Genomic DNA, 18,004 nt, shown 5'->3' with positions numbered 1-18,004 from the left:
CAGATAGACCTGGCTCCATCTTCTACTGCAAATGTCTCGCTGACCACCATATCCGTTACCCAAACGACTGGATTTGCTAATGCAGCTGGGGATGTTCATGCCACAACCACAAACCGACTGAATACACCTCATGGCATGGCTCCTAGCTGGTTCCATAGCACAGAAGCACTTCGATCACAAGAGGTGAAACAAATATTACTTCACAGTAGACATGACTCCACCCAAAAAACTTACCTTTATAAGTGGCATTGGTTTCATTCCTGGTGTATAGCTGTAGGGTAAATTGAGGCAGCTCATGGTATTGTTGCTGGCACAGAGTGCCCGAGGGGGGCAACAGCTGGGTTCAGTGCCCGGTGTGCGTGCTCCAATAAACACACCGGTGTAGAGAAGCAAAAAAGTTTATTTGAACGTTCAAATAGGTGCCAGGAGACTAGACATCTCAGATCAAGCACACCAACGTAAGCAGTTTTTCCTCCTTCTATACCCAGGTTGTTTACTTGCAGGAAAATAGTGAACTGTAACAAGATTCCCACGCTGGGACATCCTCCTCCTCCCCTCTACAGAGACACATCTGAATTCTTCTTCTATACCACTGATAGTAACTAAGCAACCTCAAGGTCTGTCTTGCTGTTCCCAGCTATTAGAGAGCCAGAGAAAAGTTATGCCGGGGGGGGGGGGGGGAAGGGCAGAAGGGGGGAAAATGGGGTGCTTTTAGTGTGCTTGGGCCTAGAGCGGGGGGGCTTCATTGATTCTTGTGATCTTCCACTCCCCCGAGTTACCTAGGATCATGCCCAGTGACCCCAACAGTATCTTGCTGAGAACTGACGAACTCAAATCTGAAAATATCAGGCCAAGCCTGGGAAGCGTACAGTTCAACAGTTACTATGACCTTGGTTCCCCTGGCAACTATATTCCAAAGAGCCTCACTTTGATAAGGCCGGTACCAAAGAACCGCGCAGGATTGTTTTTCATTGTCTGCTTTGTTCCTAGAAAATAAGCTTGGATCCCAAAGATCGTGCCAAGGCAATACCACCCCCTCAGGAGACGCATTATATTTCCGCTGACAAAATGACCATCAATATGCCTTTGTTTATGTTGGCTCATTTAGCTTGCTAGAAATAACTACTTGTATTAGTAATAATATTCTTAATTGGCAATGGGCGGAGATACTGTGTAACTTTGTAGCTCATTGGCTTATGTGCATATCTTCGTCTGCTGCTAGACCTATCAAATCACTTCTCCGTCCATCTGCTACCTATATAATCTAATGTATGTTTTGGTTAAGTTAGTGCTCACCGGGCTAACCCCCTGGTCCACACTCCACCAGTGCTGTGTGTTCAGTAAATCCTCTGCTTGTTTTCACCTGCACCCAGTGTGTACAAGAATTATTCCCAACAATAGCCAATGGTTTTGATGTGATGTCTACTCCAATTCACTGCATTCTGGACTATGCTCTCCATCTACACTGCTCTAAACTGGGTCTTTCATCTATTAAAGTCCATCTTTTGGCGATTTCTGCATTTCGACAATCTATTGAAGGCTTTTCAATTATGTCCCACCTGATGACTACACGTTTCCTGAAGGGGTTAACGAACTTACACCCTCCGCACAGGAAACCACCTGCTCTGTGGGACCTTGAGTTTGTTTTGGACACTCTCACATATCCACCCTTTGAGTCTTTAGCCATATGTGATATTCAGACTCTCACCATGAAGGTGGTATTCCTTCTAACTATAATGTCGGCCAGACGAGTTGGAGAATTGGCAGCTCTGTCGGCTGCTCCTCCATAGAACCTGTTCACCAACCAAGGGGTAATACTACGATCTCACCCAAAATTTCTGCCTAAGGTGAATTCGGAATTTCATATAAACAAACCGATAATACTCTTGACTTTTTACCCCAAACCACATGCAATGACTTATGAAGCCCATCTACATACCTTAGACGTCCACAGGGTGCTTGCTTTCTATCTGGAATGGACTCACCCATATCGACGATCCCAGCGGCTTTTCCTGTGATCTGACGGAAGATCCAAGGGCCAACCGTTGTCTTCGCAGCGAATATCTAAAATAATCATGAAATGTATTACCACCTGCTATACTTTACGCAATAAGTCCATATCAACGTCTATTACAGCTCATTCCACTAGAGCAACATCCACTTCTCTAGCTTTTCTCAAAGGAGTCTCAATCCAAGACATTCACTGTACAGCGACATGGTCTTCAGACATAACTTTTGCTGAGCACTATGCCATCAACACAATTGCTCGAGAATCAGCACTGGCCTCTGTGGTGCTGTCCACAGCAGACAAATCCTGACTCCGATCCCTCCTCTGCAGATGAGACTACTGCTCTGTACTCACCTCAAGTAGAGCACCCATGGGGACACCACCAAAGAAGAAGAGGAAGTTACTCATCCTGTGCAGTAAAGTTTTTTTGAGGTGTATGTCCCAGTGGGTGCTCCACGACCCGCCCTCCTCCCCTTTTTGGAGTTTCTTCCGTATGCTTTTCAGGATTGATCCGGTTTGGAGAAACTGGTGGGAAGCCAGACTCAGTGCAAGCTAACAATCAGCGCAAGCCGCATGTGCCCCATGCATGCACGGTCCAGCTGGACTACAGCCAACGATTCTACAACCTGTGGCACTGGGATGAGCCCAACACCTCCAGTGGAGCACCCACGGGGACATACACCTCGAAGAAATGTCATTACTGCATAGGATGAGTAACTTCCTCCTCCCGGGTCTGGCACCCGGGTCCAGCTCTCTGCCGTCCTGCAGTGACGGGGACAGGAATTAGGTTTCTGGGGGTGGTGACATAGGAAACTAGCAGCCTTCTCCTTCCAGCTAGGTGACAGTGATGGAAGAATGTGGCTCTACAGGGTCTAGTCCACTAGTTGCATCCTGCCTAGCCAGGGCTGCCCAAAGGCAAAAGCCGCGAACAGAATTTTTTCCTGAGCTCAAGTGGCAGAGGCCTGTGGCCTGGCACGTCCTGGGTCCAGCCCTACTCAGCAGTCCCAGTGGAAGCCCCTGTCATGCGGCCACAGAGATTCTGGCTTAGAACTCACTCGGGCTTTTCAACCTTGTGCCTCCTGGCTCCTGTTTAAATCACTTGCATCATGTAGCACCAAACCACAGACCCTGGGGCTGCTGTTTCCGGTGCGTGGCACAGCCTGCTACTGCCCCACAGTCAAGGACAGAAGGGGCAGCTCAGTGGTGGGAAAAGGGGATGGGATGGGAGTGGGGAGCAGCTCCAGGGGCAGGGTAGGGGCACATCTCAGGGCTGCACTGCAAGAGGAATGGGAAGCCCAGAGGCAACAAACTCCTCCCTGCTCCCCATGTCTCCACAGGTAACCGGACACCTGTCCTGGGCCCTGCCCAGATCCTCAGGTTAATGTGTGACAGACACCCTTGTGCTTTCACTTTCCCTGGTCAGAGTTCACCAACAGCTACAGATCCATTTCCTCATCTGCCCCGGCATGTCAGTCCAGTTCCTTGGGCGCTCGGTGTAAGGCTGGGATCCCAGCTCACTCCATGGCATCTCCTGGGACATGCTGAGTCCTTGAGGTAGGTTCCTCCATGTTATTACCCCCTTTCCTTCACTCTCAGAGGAACTCACACTCTTGCCCCTGGAATCATGTCCCCCGTGCCCCTGCCATGGCCAGTTCCCACCTCCTGTCAGTTCTGGGCAAACGCTAATGGTGGGTGTGAGTCACTGCTCAGCCCAATATCCCCTGTGGACAGCTGGGTTCCTTGGGGTCTTTCCCTAGAGGGTGGGATGGGATGCATGGGTGATTTGGTGACTCTTTCAAAGGGCTGCACAGCCCTGCCCTACTGATGCCCCGAGGAGGATGTGTTGCCAGGTTATAAGTGTGTGTGTAGGAGGGAGCTGTTTGGTTCATAGTTCTAAAAGGGAGGTCAAGGTGCCTCCCTGGCTGTTGCAATTCCATACGTTACAGCAGCACCTAGAGACCCCAGCTAAGATTGGGGTTCCCATCATGCTTGGTACTGCCCAGATCACATCAGAGGTCAGAGCCCCATTACTACAGGCAGGGCACAGACCCTGACAGATCTCAGGGCCCCACTGTGCTGGGTGCGGCTCATACAGACAGTGAGAGACCGTCCCTGCCCCACAGTGCTCTCAGCCTGGCACTGGCTGGAGCAGAGCCTAGCTAGGCTCGGACCCTCCAAGCCGTGTCTGGTGGGACATGAAGCTGTGGTAGAACAGGTGTGCACCCGGCACAAGGCACCGAGCGCACAGGCCTGGTCTGTGCCTGAGGGATGTGTGGGTTTAGATCCCGTATCGCCTGTCAGACCCAGCAGTGCCTCAAGCCGCCAGCTCTTACTCTGCCAACCATGGCAGCCTGGAATGTCAGTCTGTCCTCTCCAGCACACCTGTGTTCTTTCCACGCTGCCGCCAGGCCCGGGAACAGCTTCCCCTCAGCGGTCACAAAGCCACCTGCTTGTCCTCCTCAAAATCCCCCTTCAGAGCCAGGGGGCTACTGAGTGCTGCTGTCAGGTGCAGGCTGGGCTGGGGTCAGCTGGGACTCTGTTTCCCTACTACACTCCCTTCTGCCTTGTTATATCATCCTCCCAACCCCGCATCACTAAGGGGTTTGTCTGGTTCACCCGTGGGCTGGGCCCTGTCTGACAGTCAGACAGTGAGCTCGCATGTGCAGGGCTACCATCTGTGCAGCACCGGGCACAGCGGGGCCCTGATCCCTGACTGGAGTCCCTCCTCAGTCCCATCATGCAAACAGAGCACCACAGCAGTCACCAGACTGGTATGAGAAGCACGGTGCTGAACACGGTTTGGCTTGTGCTGTGGAAAAGGACGGCGTTGCGCAGTACTGTGTCTGCTGACTGTGGTGAACCCCAGGAGTTACTCCAGTGTTGTTATTGTGGTAGCAAGGGGGGCTCTCGCCTGGAGCAAGGGGCTCAATGTGCCAGACACTGCACAGAAACAGAACAGACACAGTCTCTGCCCTGAAGAGCTCACAGCCCAAGGTCAGACCCTAAGGATCTTCACAACCAGCTGACACCGTGTTACACACACACATAGTGGTTAGTGTTAATAACACAGGCTCTGGCATCTGCAAAGAGAGACCAAAGGGCCTGGTTCGTTTAGGGAGAGCTGGATTTGCTGATCAGAAGCTAGGAAACTTGGCAGGTTTAAGAGCTCTCCTGTTGGCTGGTTTCCATTGTGGGTCTGGAGTTTCCAGATTATTCAGCTGCATAAAAATCCAGAGACTCTGTGCTGGCTGGTGGGGAGCATCCAAAGCTACTCAAGTGATTTAGGAGCTTTGGGCCAGAGACACAGCAGTGCAGGGCCTGATCCCTAGGTGCCCTGCCCCCTTGGGCACTTCACAGCCCCAGGTTATGCACCCAGGGAGGAGTTAGGCACCTACCACTTGGCTCCTCAGAAGCCAGCACTCTGAGCTGGCAGCCACCTAAACCAGCAGTGAAATGCAGGGGAAAGTGGGCAGGCTTCGGGCCTAGATACACCATGGGATTTAGACTCCTCACTCATTGATCTGGGCTGTAGGTGCCTGGCTGATGATGAGCTGGAGGGTGGGACCTTGTTCTGCTTGGGATGCTCAGCAGTAAACCCTCATCTGGTGTTAGGCACATAAACCAGGTCAGTCCTTCCTTGCACAGAGCCAGGGAGAAACTCCCCTCCCCCTGCATTACAGCTAGTAGGCCCAGGGTCAGGGCCCTCCACTGGGATGTGAGAGACCCTGAGTCAAATCCCTGCTCCAGGAATTATTTATCCAGGAGTCAGACCAGGGAGAAACAGTTTCTATAGAAGAGACTCACCTCACAGCCTGTTACTGTGAAGTCACCTGGGATGGGAAAGGCCTGGGGTGAAATATCTGCCCTAGATCAGGCACAGGGAATCAAACCTGGTTCTCCCTCAGTCAAGGTAAGTGCTTCAACCAATGACCTTGGATACTCTAGCCACATGCTTTGTCTCTCTCAGGCACTTTTGTCTGTCTTTAGAGCAGGGCCTGAAGTGGTAACACCTGTCAGAGTGGTTAGCCCTGTCTATGTCCTTTTGTGGAACTAGCTGTTAACTCCTACTGAAAGCCAATGGGATTTAGGTGCTTTTTACAGGGGGTGATTAGGCTGAGCCAGAGGCTGTTAAGAATCTGGAAACTAGAGCGGGTTAAGAACTGTTAGTCAGAAGGTTTTGTAATGAAAAGCAGTTGTTAAAAGTATTAAAATCTTTTCATACAGAACAACTTCATTTCATTGCAATTTTCAAGAAAAAAGATTCACAATAAAAAATGTTCATTTTGATTTCTGTCTGATGGATTCCAAATGAAAAGTGTTTGGCTTCTAAGGAAGAAAAACTAGGAACCGAAGTTTTGGGGATTTTTTTAATGGTCTTTTGCTTCCATTCAATTCTAATGGATTTTCCAATCAATTTAAAACAATTTTTCTTTGTGGCTTGAATTATTTTGTCAGAATATGGGAAGATTTCAGTAAAAAAAAAAAAACAACTTTGAATGAAAAGATTAATGTTCCTTAAAAAAAATTCCTGTTTTCGCCAGCCTCCCAGAAACCACAGCATCTGCTGAACCTGGCTTTGTGGCATTCAGAGCCCTGCTTTACACTTGACACACACAGGTAATATGAAACCTACCCTCACCCTTTGCTCTGGGGTAGGGCTGGAGACACACTGATTACAGAGATCCTCTGGGCCAGACTCCAATTCCTCCTTCCTCTGCCAGGAAGGGCTGGGAGCTCTGCAGTAAGTGGAGCTGGATGCAGGCACTGCTGGACCCTATATTCTCCCTGTTTGGGTCCTCACAGACCTGCTCTCTATCCAGTTCAGTGGCAGTGACTGAATCCCTCCCCCCCCCCCCTTCCCCTATTATTCTACACTACAGTTTTTTTTGCCAAAAAATGGCTGTTTTTCCACAAAAACTCGTGGACCATCCACTCCTCAAGCACATTTTTGTGGCAAAAAATCCAAAGAGCAGCACGGTTTTTGTGCAATAGGTATTCCTCCTTCTACGAGAAATAATTCCTTTGTGCACAAGAGCTCTTGCACAAAAAGGTGTGCATGGACAGGGAATGGGGGCAGGGAGTTGTGCAAAAAGAGGCAATTAAAAAAAAAAAGCACAGCTGCTCTGGTGTCCATTCTGTAAATAGCAATCAGAGTTTCCTTTCCAGAGAGCATCCATGCAGTCTGGATGCGCTTTTGCAGTGTAGACACGCTCTCGTGCAAGAAGTTTTTGCGGAAGATCTCTTCTGCAGAAAGCCTCTTGCACAAGAAGCCTGTAGTTTAGACATTGCCTTAGGGAGAAAAGCCAGCACATGAGTCCTCTCTGTCACCAGAAGAGTTGAAGCATTAACAAGGATTTTGCCCCACATTGCACATCACTTCCCTCAGCAGCAGCTATGAAGATACGTTGTACAAGAGTATATTGTAGATGCTTGCTCATAAGGGTTGGTGTTATAGACAAAGGAACTGTGGGCTGTGCCTCGTAGAAGCATGGAGAACAGCGTAGCTGCACTCAACAAGTCACTACAGATGTTCTCTAGTTAGTTTTTATAAAAGTTGTTACCTTTTCTCATTCACTGGTTGGTTGTGCCATGTACCCCACGATCACTGCAGGGTGCTCAATGGTCAGAGAACTGAGAAGGGGAGGAAATAGGAATGGATACATGACATGGTGTAAATTTCCCAGAGGTGTAAATTCCTGTACCAGGCCTCTGCCATACTGGCCCTTCACGCAGGCTGTGGGGTATTAACCATCCCTGCTCTCTCCTGACAGGTCCCTGCCTGGATGTTCCCATGGCAACGTGGTGGCAGCTCTGTGTGTGCAGCCTGGGGATCCTCCTCCTGGTGCCGTGTGCTGTCTCTGGTAACGTTTGAGTCCCCATTATGTCCCTGCCTGTCCCCATGTGCACTGCCCTCTGCAGGGTGGGGTAAGGGGAGCTCAGGACCAATGACATTCCCTTTGGTCTTGCAGAATAAAAGGCACCAGGCCTAGGAAACTGTGGGGAAGAATGACATTAAGGTGACCAGAGTGTGTCCTAGCTCTGAGTTGTAGGATTTGGGGATCTTGCAGCAAGTCACCCAGCTCCCCTGTGAGACATTTCCAGAGTCCCCGGCATTGATACTTTCCAGTGCTGTCATGGCATCCAAAGGCCACATGCTGCTAGACCTGCTCCGGTGCAGACTTGGATTCTTAGGGTCTGACTAAGAGGTGCAGGGGAGAGAAGGGGTGAGGTTCTCATTTAAGTTTGAAGTGGACTGTGGAGAGCTTCAAATCGATCTAACAAAACTAGGTGACTGGGCAACAAAATGGCAGATTAATTTTAATATTAATAATTGTAAAGTAATGCACATTAGAAAACATAATCCCAATTGTGTGTATAAAATGGTGGAGACTAAATTAGCTCTTACCACTCAAAAGAGAGCTCTTGGAGCCATTGTAGATAGTTCTCTAAAAACATCCACTCAATGTGCAGCAGCAGCCAAAAAAGCAAACAGAATGTTAGGAATCCTTTAAAAAGGGATAGAGAATAAGACAGAGATTATCTTATTGCTTCTGTATAAATCCATAGTATGCCCCCATCTTGAATACTGCATACAGATGTGGTCTCTTCATCTCAAAAAATATATATTGGCATTGGAAAAAATTCAGAAAAGGGCAACAAAAATGATTACAAATCTGGAATGGCAGTCATATGAGGAGAGATTAATAAGATTAGAAGTTTTCAGTTTGGAAAAAAGATGACTAACGGGGGATATGATAGACGTCTATTAATCATGACAGGTATGGAGAAAGTTAATAAAGAAGAGTAATTTACTCCTTCACATAACATAAAAACTAGGGGGCCACAAATGAAATAAAAAGGTAATAGGTTTAAAACAAACAAAAGCAAATATTACTTCACATGATGCATAGTTAACCTGTGGAACTCCTTGCTAGAGGATGTTGTGAAGGCCAAGACTATAACAGGATTTAAAAAAGAAAAAGTAATGGAGGCTGGATCCATCAATAGATATTAGCCAAGATGGGCTCCTAAGGAGCTGCAAATTAATGACAGGAGGGATCATTTCATGATTGCATGATCTGTTCGTTTCTTTTAGGGTACTTGGTATTGGCCACTGTGGGCAGACAGGACACTGGGCTAGATGGACCTTTAGTCTGATCCAACCTGACCATTCTTATGTTCCATATACTTATTAGGATGAATGGGAGCTGTAGAATGTCCAACTCTAAACCTTCAAACACCATGGCTGTGTCTAGACTGGCATGATTTTGCAGAAATACTTTTAACGGAAAAGTTTTTCCGTTAAAAGTATTTGCGCAAAAGAGCATCTACACTGGCATGGATGCTTTTGTGCAAAAGACATCTTTTGCGCAAAAGCATCTGTGCCCAGTGTAGATGTGCTTTTGCGCAAGAAAGCTCCGAAAGGCCATTTTAGCCATTGGGCTTTCTTGCACAAGAAATTAAGGTGGCTGTCAACACTGGCCCTCTTATGCAAGAACAGTTGTTCAAGAGGGCTTATTCCTGAGTGGGAGAATCATAGTTCTTGTGCAAGAAGCACTGATTTCACACATTAGAACGTCAGTGTTCCTGCGCAAGAACTCCCCGCCAGTGTAGACACAGCCCATGAGTCAGGCCGCAGAAATCAGGAAATTTGCTAAGTCTTTTCTTTCTTTCTTTCTTTCTTTCTTTCTTTCTTTCTTTCTTTCTTTCTTTCTTTCTTTCTTTCTTTCTTTCTTTCTTTCTTTCTTTCTTTCTTTCTTTCTTTCTTTCTGTCTGTCTGTCTGTCTGTCTGTCTGTCTGTCACACAGGTCACATTTTTAAGCTTCTCCCTACAACTAGAGCTAGAAACTGGCTTTTTAAAAAAAAGACAGCTGAGATTCTTAGAGTTACGTATGTCTAGGAGTTGGCAATTATAAAAATGGTGACTTTGAAAATCTCACCCTTATCCTTCCTCACCAGTAAAAAACAGGTGATTGTCAGGTGCTGCAGCTACATGACCCAGGGTTTAAAAGAAGAGCATGGAGACAACTAAGTTAGGGTATGTCTAGACTACAGCACTAATTCGAACTAACTTAATTCGAATTAGTTAATTCGAACTAAGCTAATTCGAACTAGTGCATCTAGACCTAAAAACTAGTTTGAATTAGCATTTTGCTAATTTGAACTAGCATGTCCACATTGAGTGGACCCTAAACTGAGGTTAAGGATGGCCGGAAGCAGTGCCGGCAGGGCATCAGATTAGGACTTACAGCGTGGAACTGCTGTCTCAGGCTAGCCGAGGGCTGTGCTTAAAGGGACCCGACCCCCACCCTGGACAGACAGTTCTCAGGGGTTCCCCGCTCACTTGTGTAACTCGATGAGGGACAGCAAAGGAGTCCTGGCTTGGAGTGCCCTGAATGCCCACACTCTGCACATCACAGCACTCGCGCATCAGCCTGGCTGCACTTGCTGCAGGCTGCCATCCGGGGGGGGAGGAAGGAGTCAATCGGGGGGATGCAGGAGAGCTTCCACTCTGAGGAGCCCGCAGAGCCACCCCAGTCCTCCCCATCGGGGGCTCATACCCCATTTCTCCCTCACCTCCAACCACTTACCCATCCCTAGCCCCCTTTCCTGATGTACAAAATAAAGGACATGTGCGTTCAAAAATAGAAACTCTCTTTATTGAACAAAACTCAGGGAGACTGAGAAAAGGAGGTGGGAGAGGGGAGGAGGAAACCTGGGAGGAGGGAGCTGGAAGGGGGAAGCCAGGGGAAGAAGGAGGAGGGGAAGTATGAAACTACGGTATGCCATATCTTCAGTACTGTGTACAGATGTGGTCTTCTCACCCCAGAAAAGATATTTTGGCCTTGGAAAAGGTTCAGAAAAGGGCAACTAAAATGATGAGGGGTTTGGAACAGGTCCCGTATGAAGAGAGGCTAAAGAGACTGGGACTTCCCATAATAGAAGGACTAGAGGACACCAAATGAAATTAATGGGTAGCAGGCTTCAAACTAATAACAGAAAGTTCTTCTTCACAAAGCAAATAGTCAATCTGTGGAACTCCTTGCTGTAGGAGGCTGTGAAGGCTACAACTATAACAGAGTTTAAAGAGGAGTTAGATAATTTCATGGAGGTTGGATCCATGGAGTGCTATTAGCCAGGGGGTAGAAATGGTGTCCCTGGCCTCTGTTTGTGGAAGGCTGGAGATGGATGGCACAAGACAAATGGCTTGTTCATTGTCTTCGATCCATCCCTTCCAGGGTACCTAGTGTGGGCCGCTGTCAGCAGACAGGCTACTGGGCTAGATGGACCTTTGGTCTGACCCAGTACGGCCGTTCTTATGTTCTAAGCTCAGGGCTCAGGTTGGGGTCTCACTGGATCACCTTGATTTTCGTGCAAACCTGCTCCTGGGTGGCCAGGCTGGCAGCTATCCTGCCCTAGACGGCCACTTTCCTGTGCCTAGTGCGGAGGTCGTGGATGAGGTCCATGATGTCCGCACTAGACCAGGTGGGCGCCCGCCTCTTGCAGCCCTGGGAAGGCTCCTGGGAGCCGCCAGCCTGGTCCTGGGAAGAGGCAGAGGGCTGGGTGGCAGTGGGTGGCTGGCTCGTTCCCCTTTAAGGGCTCCGGGGCCAGGAGGGGGGCAGACAAGTTTCCCTGGTGGTGCCCAGAGTGGCCACCAGGGCAAGCTGGGGAGGGCTAGCCTCCCACTAGTTCGAATTAAGTGGCTACACAGCCCTTAATTCGAACTAGTTAATTCGAACTAGGCATTAGTCCTCGTAGAATGAGGTTTACCTAGTTCGAATTAAGCGCTCCGCTTGTTCGAATTAAGTTCGAACTAGCGGTTTGTATGTGTAGCACCTATTAAAGTTAATTCGAACTAACAGATGTTAACTTTGTAGTGTAGACATACCCTTAGAGACCTAAATCACCTTCAGATATTTAATTCCCTCCAAACATGACACTGATCTGAAGAACGGTGCCTCCTCATCTGAGTCAGTTTCTCTTTGGGGTATTGACTACATAGAAGGAATGTGGATCTATCCAAAGATCCATCAAAGACCATGCTAGGCAAGAACTCTTAGGTGGCCTCCCAGAAGCCATGGTGAGACTACATGGATCTGAAACCAATTAATCAAAATAGTATTCTGTAGTGGAAAGAGCTTGTAGCTTAAGAACATAACAGCCATACTGGGTCAGACCAACAATCTAGCTAGCCCAGTATCCTGTCTGCCGACAGTGGCCAATACCAGATACCCCAGAGGGAGGGAACACAACAGGTAATCCTCATGTGATCCCTCTCCTGTCATCCATCTTCAGACAAACAGACACTAGAGACACCATTCCTACCCATCCTGGCTAATAGCCATTGATGGACCTAATCTCCATAAACCTGTCTAGCTCTTTTTGGAACTTGTCTTCACCACATCCTCTGGCAAGACGTTCCAGAGGTTTATTGTGCACTGAGTGAAGAAAAACTTCCTTTTGTTTGTTTGAAACCAACTACCTATTAATTTCATTTGGTGACCCCCTATATTGTGCCACGGTGTCACAAGGTTGTGCAAGGCTCTGTGAACTGGCAGGTGGCTTCCAGAAGGGGCCATCTTTTTCCACTAGTGTTGGTAGCTTGCAAGACAGGCACCTTTGGAGTGATTTCCGGGCATTGCAGGTTAGCATTGAAGGACTAGTTCGTGTTAGTTGTGGTATGGCTACATTGCCCTGGGTCTACACAGTGTAACTCAAATGAGCTACACATGGCTCTATCTCAGTAATCTTCTGCTATGAGCTATGATTGACAGTGGGCATTCCATCCTTCCTTCCTGTCATTCCAATCTGCCACTGGGGTTCTCTGTTGCAGGGGAGGTCATCCTGGAGGAATTTCTGCACCCAGTGGTGGGGGTAGTTGGCCAGGATGTGGTGTTACCCTGCCAGCTCTCACCACCAGCAAAGCTACCCAACATGGATGTGCAGTGGAGGAAAATTGGACGAGGATTTATCTTGGTGCATGACTACATGAATGAAGGTATCCGGAACCTGCCAGGGGTGACTTACCAGAACCGAACAGAGATGTTCCTGCAGGAGATCAGAAGTGGGAACGTCTCCCTGAAGCTGAAACGAATTCGAATGTCAGATGATGGGAAATACCGGTGCTTAGTGAGGAACCTAGAGTGGAGCCTGGAATCCACCACTGACCTACAGGTGGCAGGTGAGACATGGCAATAGGGGCATTGGAGGAAGGAATGTGTTTGCCTCAGTAATGCTGGCTAGATTGCTGGAGCTGTTCCAGCCATTGTATTCTTGGAGCTCCCATGTTATCAGTACCAGCAGGTAGTGCAGCGAGTTAATTCAGCAGACCTCAGTGTTATTCATAAAGAAAGATCATGGGCCCTGTTCAATGACAAAGACACATTATTATCCTCAAGGCACAGACCTAGCACCCTAGATCCACAGTTACAGGTACTCTCACATGAGCAGCCAGTGTCAAGGTGTGATCAGTTAACAGTGGAAATCTGATGTTCTCCAGGCCACACCAAGAGTAAAAGTGAAATACTCAGCATTTATATACCAAAATATACACATGGGATAAACAGCTTCCATGCTCCCTTATATGGCATCTGTTACTTCCCCTGTTTGTGATATTTCAGACACAACACCCCTATTCATGGTTCTGTCAAGCCATCTGATCTTGTACTAGATCAGGATGTAATAGATCAGGATGTATCTGCACTCACTGCCTGGAATGTTCACACATTCAAAATGAGAAATGACTGCCTAGGAAGGATCATTGCAGAAAGGGATCTAGGGGTCTTAGTGGACCAGAAGCTACATATATGTAAAGAGTGTAAAACTGTTGAAAGAAAAAAAAGCAAACATGATTCTGGGATACATTGTTGTGAGCAAGACACAAGAAGGTAATTATTCTGTTCTACTCTATGCTGATTAGCCCACAACTTTATTGTTGTGTCCAGTTCTGGGCACCTAATTTCAAGAAGGATGTGATCAAAGTGGAAAAGCAACAAAAATGATGAAAGGTCTAGAAAAAATTCCCTGGGAGGGAAATCTGAAAGAACTGGCATTGTTTAGTCTGGAAAAGAGAAGACTAAGAGGGGACATGAGAGCAGCTTTTCAAGTTCCTTAAAAGGAGAAGGGGGAAAAGTATTCTCCTTAATTCCCTTTAGGATAAGAAGCAATGAGCTTAAGTTGCAGCAAGTAAGATTTAGGTTGAACACTGGGAAAAGCTTCCTAACGCTCAAGGTTGTTATACACTGGAATATATTGCTTAGGAGGGTTGTGGAATCTCCATCTCTGGAGATATTTAAGAGCAGGTTAGATATACATCTATCGGGGATGAGCTAGACAGTACTGGGTCCTGCCATGAGGAAATAGACCTGATGACCTCTCAAGGTCCCTTCCAATTCTATGGTTCTCTGATTTACACAACTATGTGTTGCCTAGGATTTCTTGGGAGTACCTATGTTTTGACAAGGCTGGCAGCAACTTTGCCAAGCCGGCCTGATTTTGGGTCATAGTTTTTGGTTCAGACTTCAGATCTCATACCAGGCCCAGTGCTTCAGGCTCTTTTTCCCTTTTAACATCAAGCCCTGGGTACTGTAGAAGCTATTTTATGTTTAGCTAGAAGCCATCTTGTATATCAGAAACCATTTCAGCTTTTCTCTCAAGCACGTAGACCAGAGTGAACTTTCTGTCACCCCGTGAGAAGAGGCCTACAGGATGGGCTATTGGTATGTGTTAATTGGGCTGGTTGGGACAGGAGATGTACTCCCTCGCACCTGTCCACCATCTTGTTGATAAGGCTTTGTTTTTCCAAATTTAATTGAGGATTTCTGTAATTGGATGCCCTGACGTCAGACTGTTTGGCTAAGGGTATAAAGATACTAGGATTGATTGTATTAGCAGCTTTACTGGGCCCGACTTTGCTGGGACCACGTTTGGCTCACTTTGCTTTACTGATCAATAAAGCAAATCAGTTGTTAGCTGCCTAAACAGAGAGGAGCGTGTTTTTGCTTCAACAGTACCATCACAAGGGGAGCTGTGTCTGGGCAGCCAGAGCCTCATGTCCCCCTCTGAATGCCCCAACACTTAGCACATCAGGGCAGTAGGGTCCTGTGTTGCAGGGACTGATGTGCAGGACTCAGTAGAGGACGCTTTCCCCTCACACTCAGTGCTGCCCCAGCATGGTCACTGCTGCATTAAACAGCCTAATTTCAATGAGAAATACAGCCATGGCCTCAGTGTTCCCCGTGTTGGCCCAACTCCCAGTTCATGGATATAAGCACATTTGGCCTCCCTGAAACTCCCCTGCAGTGTCCATGGCCTGGGATATTGTTCTGTTATTCCTATCACTGAGTGTCTTGCCCATTCTCCAAGGAAGCAGGACAGTGGCCCTCAGTGACCCCTCCAACAGTGTCTGCTTTGCTTATGTCCATGCTGCCAATAGTCTTTTCCAACTGCCAAGAAGCTTCCAACCTGGTCTCTTCCTCACAGGACCTTTTCTCACAGTGGTCTAGCAGCCGGAGTCTATAGTAACACCCCTCTCCCTCAGTGCAATGCAATCTGATGGCCAGAATCTGTAACAACACCATTTTTCTGCAGGGCAATGGGGCCTAGTGGCTAGAATCTATAGAAGCACTCTCCTATCTCAGGGCAGTGAGTCCTAGCAGTCAGAATCTGTAGCAGGGGTATGTCCCCATCTGGGATTAATGGGGATGGGAAAGGACACCTGGGCCCACCTGCTTCACCAGGTCTCAGCCCAGGGCTCTACCAGTTATGGAGTGGTTCACCACTAGCTCAGCAGAGAGTCCCACCGCAACAAGCAGTATGCCCAGGGATCACTTCTCCATCATGGGTACTTCCTACCAGACTCTTCTGGGTTTCCATCTCTATCCATCCCCTCTGCCTGGGTGCTGTAACTGGAAAACACCATTCCCACCTAAGGAGGCTGCACACAAAGGAATGGTGTTTTCCAGTCACAGCACGCTATAGCCAGAGGTCTCTGGTGAATCTCATGGTGCTACACAAGACCTGATTCCCTGACACACACTTTCTGTCTCTCTCTGCAGCAGTGGCTCCCGTGTTCATTGATGTGCTGGGTCCCCGGGGCCAGGGGATCGGACTGGCCTGTAGATCCACAGGCTGGTTCCCCAAACCTGAACTCCAGTGGGTTGGGAAGAATCAGCAGAACCCGGTAATAGAGGCTGTGACCAACATGGATCAGGACATGGAAAACGTGTACAGTATTGAGAGTAACATTGCTGTCACCGAAGGAGAACACATTGGAGACATCAGCTGCATAGTGCGGAATGACCTGGTGAAGATGGAGCGACAATCGGCCATTCACCTCTCCAGTGAGTTCTCTTTCCATCCCACTGCAGACTTTGCTGTTAGTTTGACCAGAGCTGTTAAAGTCACAAAGTTTTTGTTGCTGCCAGTGTCCCTGTTCTTGGACCGCCACAGTTGCTGTTGGTGCTGCATGTGAATTCAGCAGACTTCAGTAGTATTCATTAGCAAGATCATAGGCTGGGTTAGGGGACAAAGGGCTCAGCCAGGTCTGTTGTTGACAAAGCACAGCACTAGAGATATTATATTGGTAAATGTAACTGCACTGATGTAATATGCTCAGAGTCTGTCTACACTAAAAACACTAAAGCAGCAACACTATACAAGACAGAGTTCTTCCAGGGCTGTAGGAAATCCACCTGTGCAAGATGCAGTAGATAAGTTGACAGAATAATTCTTCTATCAACTTAGTGGTTTCTACAACTGGGGTTAGGTCAGCTTAAATATCTCATAGAGGTTGGGAAATTCATCATGGGTCTGAGTGAAGTAATTAACCCAGCATAACTTTGTCATGTAGACCAGGTCTCAGACCCTGTAAAGATTTTCATTTACTCCTTCATGAAACTCTGATATAAAAAATTAGCACTGTACAAAATCAATGTAGGCCACCTTTATGTGGATTAAAAACTGACTAACTGATCGGTCTTTTAAAGTAATTGTAACGTGAATCATCCTCCAAAGAGTGGGTCCCATAGTGATCTGTTCTGGGCCAATGTTATTCAAGAGTGTAATCAAAGAACTGGAAGAAAATTAAAAATGTGCAGATGATCCAATAAATTGGTGGATAATGATACAAGTACTACAGACCAACCTAGCTTGCTTGATAAGATGGTAGCACTTTAAAGACTAACGAAACATGTACATGGTATCATGAGCTTTCGTGGGCACAGCTCAATAAATGGTCTGTGCCCATGAAAGTTCATGATACCATCTACATGTTTTGTTAGTCTATAAAGTGCTATCAGACTATTTGTTGTTTTTTAAGTTTATCCTGTACAGACCAACTCGGCTACCCCTCTGAAGCTTTTGATAAGATGGATTCAATTTAACAACATGCTGTTATGCATCCACAGGATTTGTGGTATGGCCTGAACAAAAATGTCCTACTTTGTTGTACATACATTTCTATATGGTCAAATGCAATTTCACACAATTATAAACAAAAAGCATGGTTAAAAATGAAGAATAGTAAAATAAAATCTGGAAAGTGGTGACTCTGAAAAGAACATGAGCTCCCAGAGTGATTTTGGAGCAAAGATGATGAATGCAGCCCTTGTAGGAATAAATGAAAGTATCTAGCAGCAGAAAGAAGGTGACATTACCTCTGTGTGTGGTGTCAGGCAGACCACTGCTGGATGCTGTGTCTAATCCTGGTGTTCACACCTTTGAATGGCATGTTGAAAAATTGGAAAGTGCTCAGAAAATAGCTACAGTAAGGATTAGAGTTCTGGAAACGTGCCTCGCAGTCAGAAATGTAGGAGCTCAAATTATGTAACTTAACTAAGGAAAGGTTAAAAGATAGGTCTCTAATCTAGCCCACAAAGTCAGATCAAGAGCTGATGGCTGGAAGCAGGGATGCCATTTCATAGTATGGTTGGGAGGGAGGAAGGGTCAGGCCTTTGCATACCTTGATGAGGTGGGGGTGGGGGTAGGAGGAAGAGA

General features: G+C 47.4%; 1 protein-coding gene across 2 annotated transcripts in view; it reads left to right on the top strand.

Moving 5' to 3' along the window:
- Positions 1 to 3,430: 3,430 nt before the first annotated feature.
- LOC106731834 (butyrophilin-like protein 9) overlaps positions 3,431 to 18,004 on the top strand; it is a 28,227-nt gene continuing 13,653 nt past the window's right edge. Inside the window, exons 1-5 of one of the 2 annotated variants that reach the window (XM_075915477.1) lie at positions 3,451 to 3,562; positions 6,550 to 6,625; positions 7,780 to 7,869; positions 12,843 to 13,190; positions 16,066 to 16,350. In XM_075915477.1, coding sequence (XP_075771592.1) covers positions 7,800 to 7,869; positions 12,843 to 13,190; positions 16,066 to 16,350 — 703 coding nt within the window. In that variant the 5' untranslated portion in view covers positions 3,451 to 3,562; positions 6,550 to 6,625; positions 7,780 to 7,799. Of the gene's footprint in view, positions 3,563 to 6,549; positions 6,626 to 7,779; positions 7,870 to 12,842; positions 13,191 to 16,065; positions 16,351 to 18,004 lie in introns of both variants that reach the window. The other variant, XM_075915475.1, reaches the window with a different exon arrangement.

Source organism: Pelodiscus sinensis, unplaced genomic scaffold (genome assembly GCF_049634645.1).
Source record: "Pelodiscus sinensis isolate JC-2024 unplaced genomic scaffold, ASM4963464v1 ctg34, whole genome shotgun sequence".
NCBI lineage: Eukaryota > Metazoa > Chordata > Testudines > Trionychidae > Pelodiscus > Pelodiscus sinensis.
The sequence above is the reverse complement of the archived record's forward strand: the minus strand, read 5'-3'. Positions and strand labels throughout refer to the sequence as shown.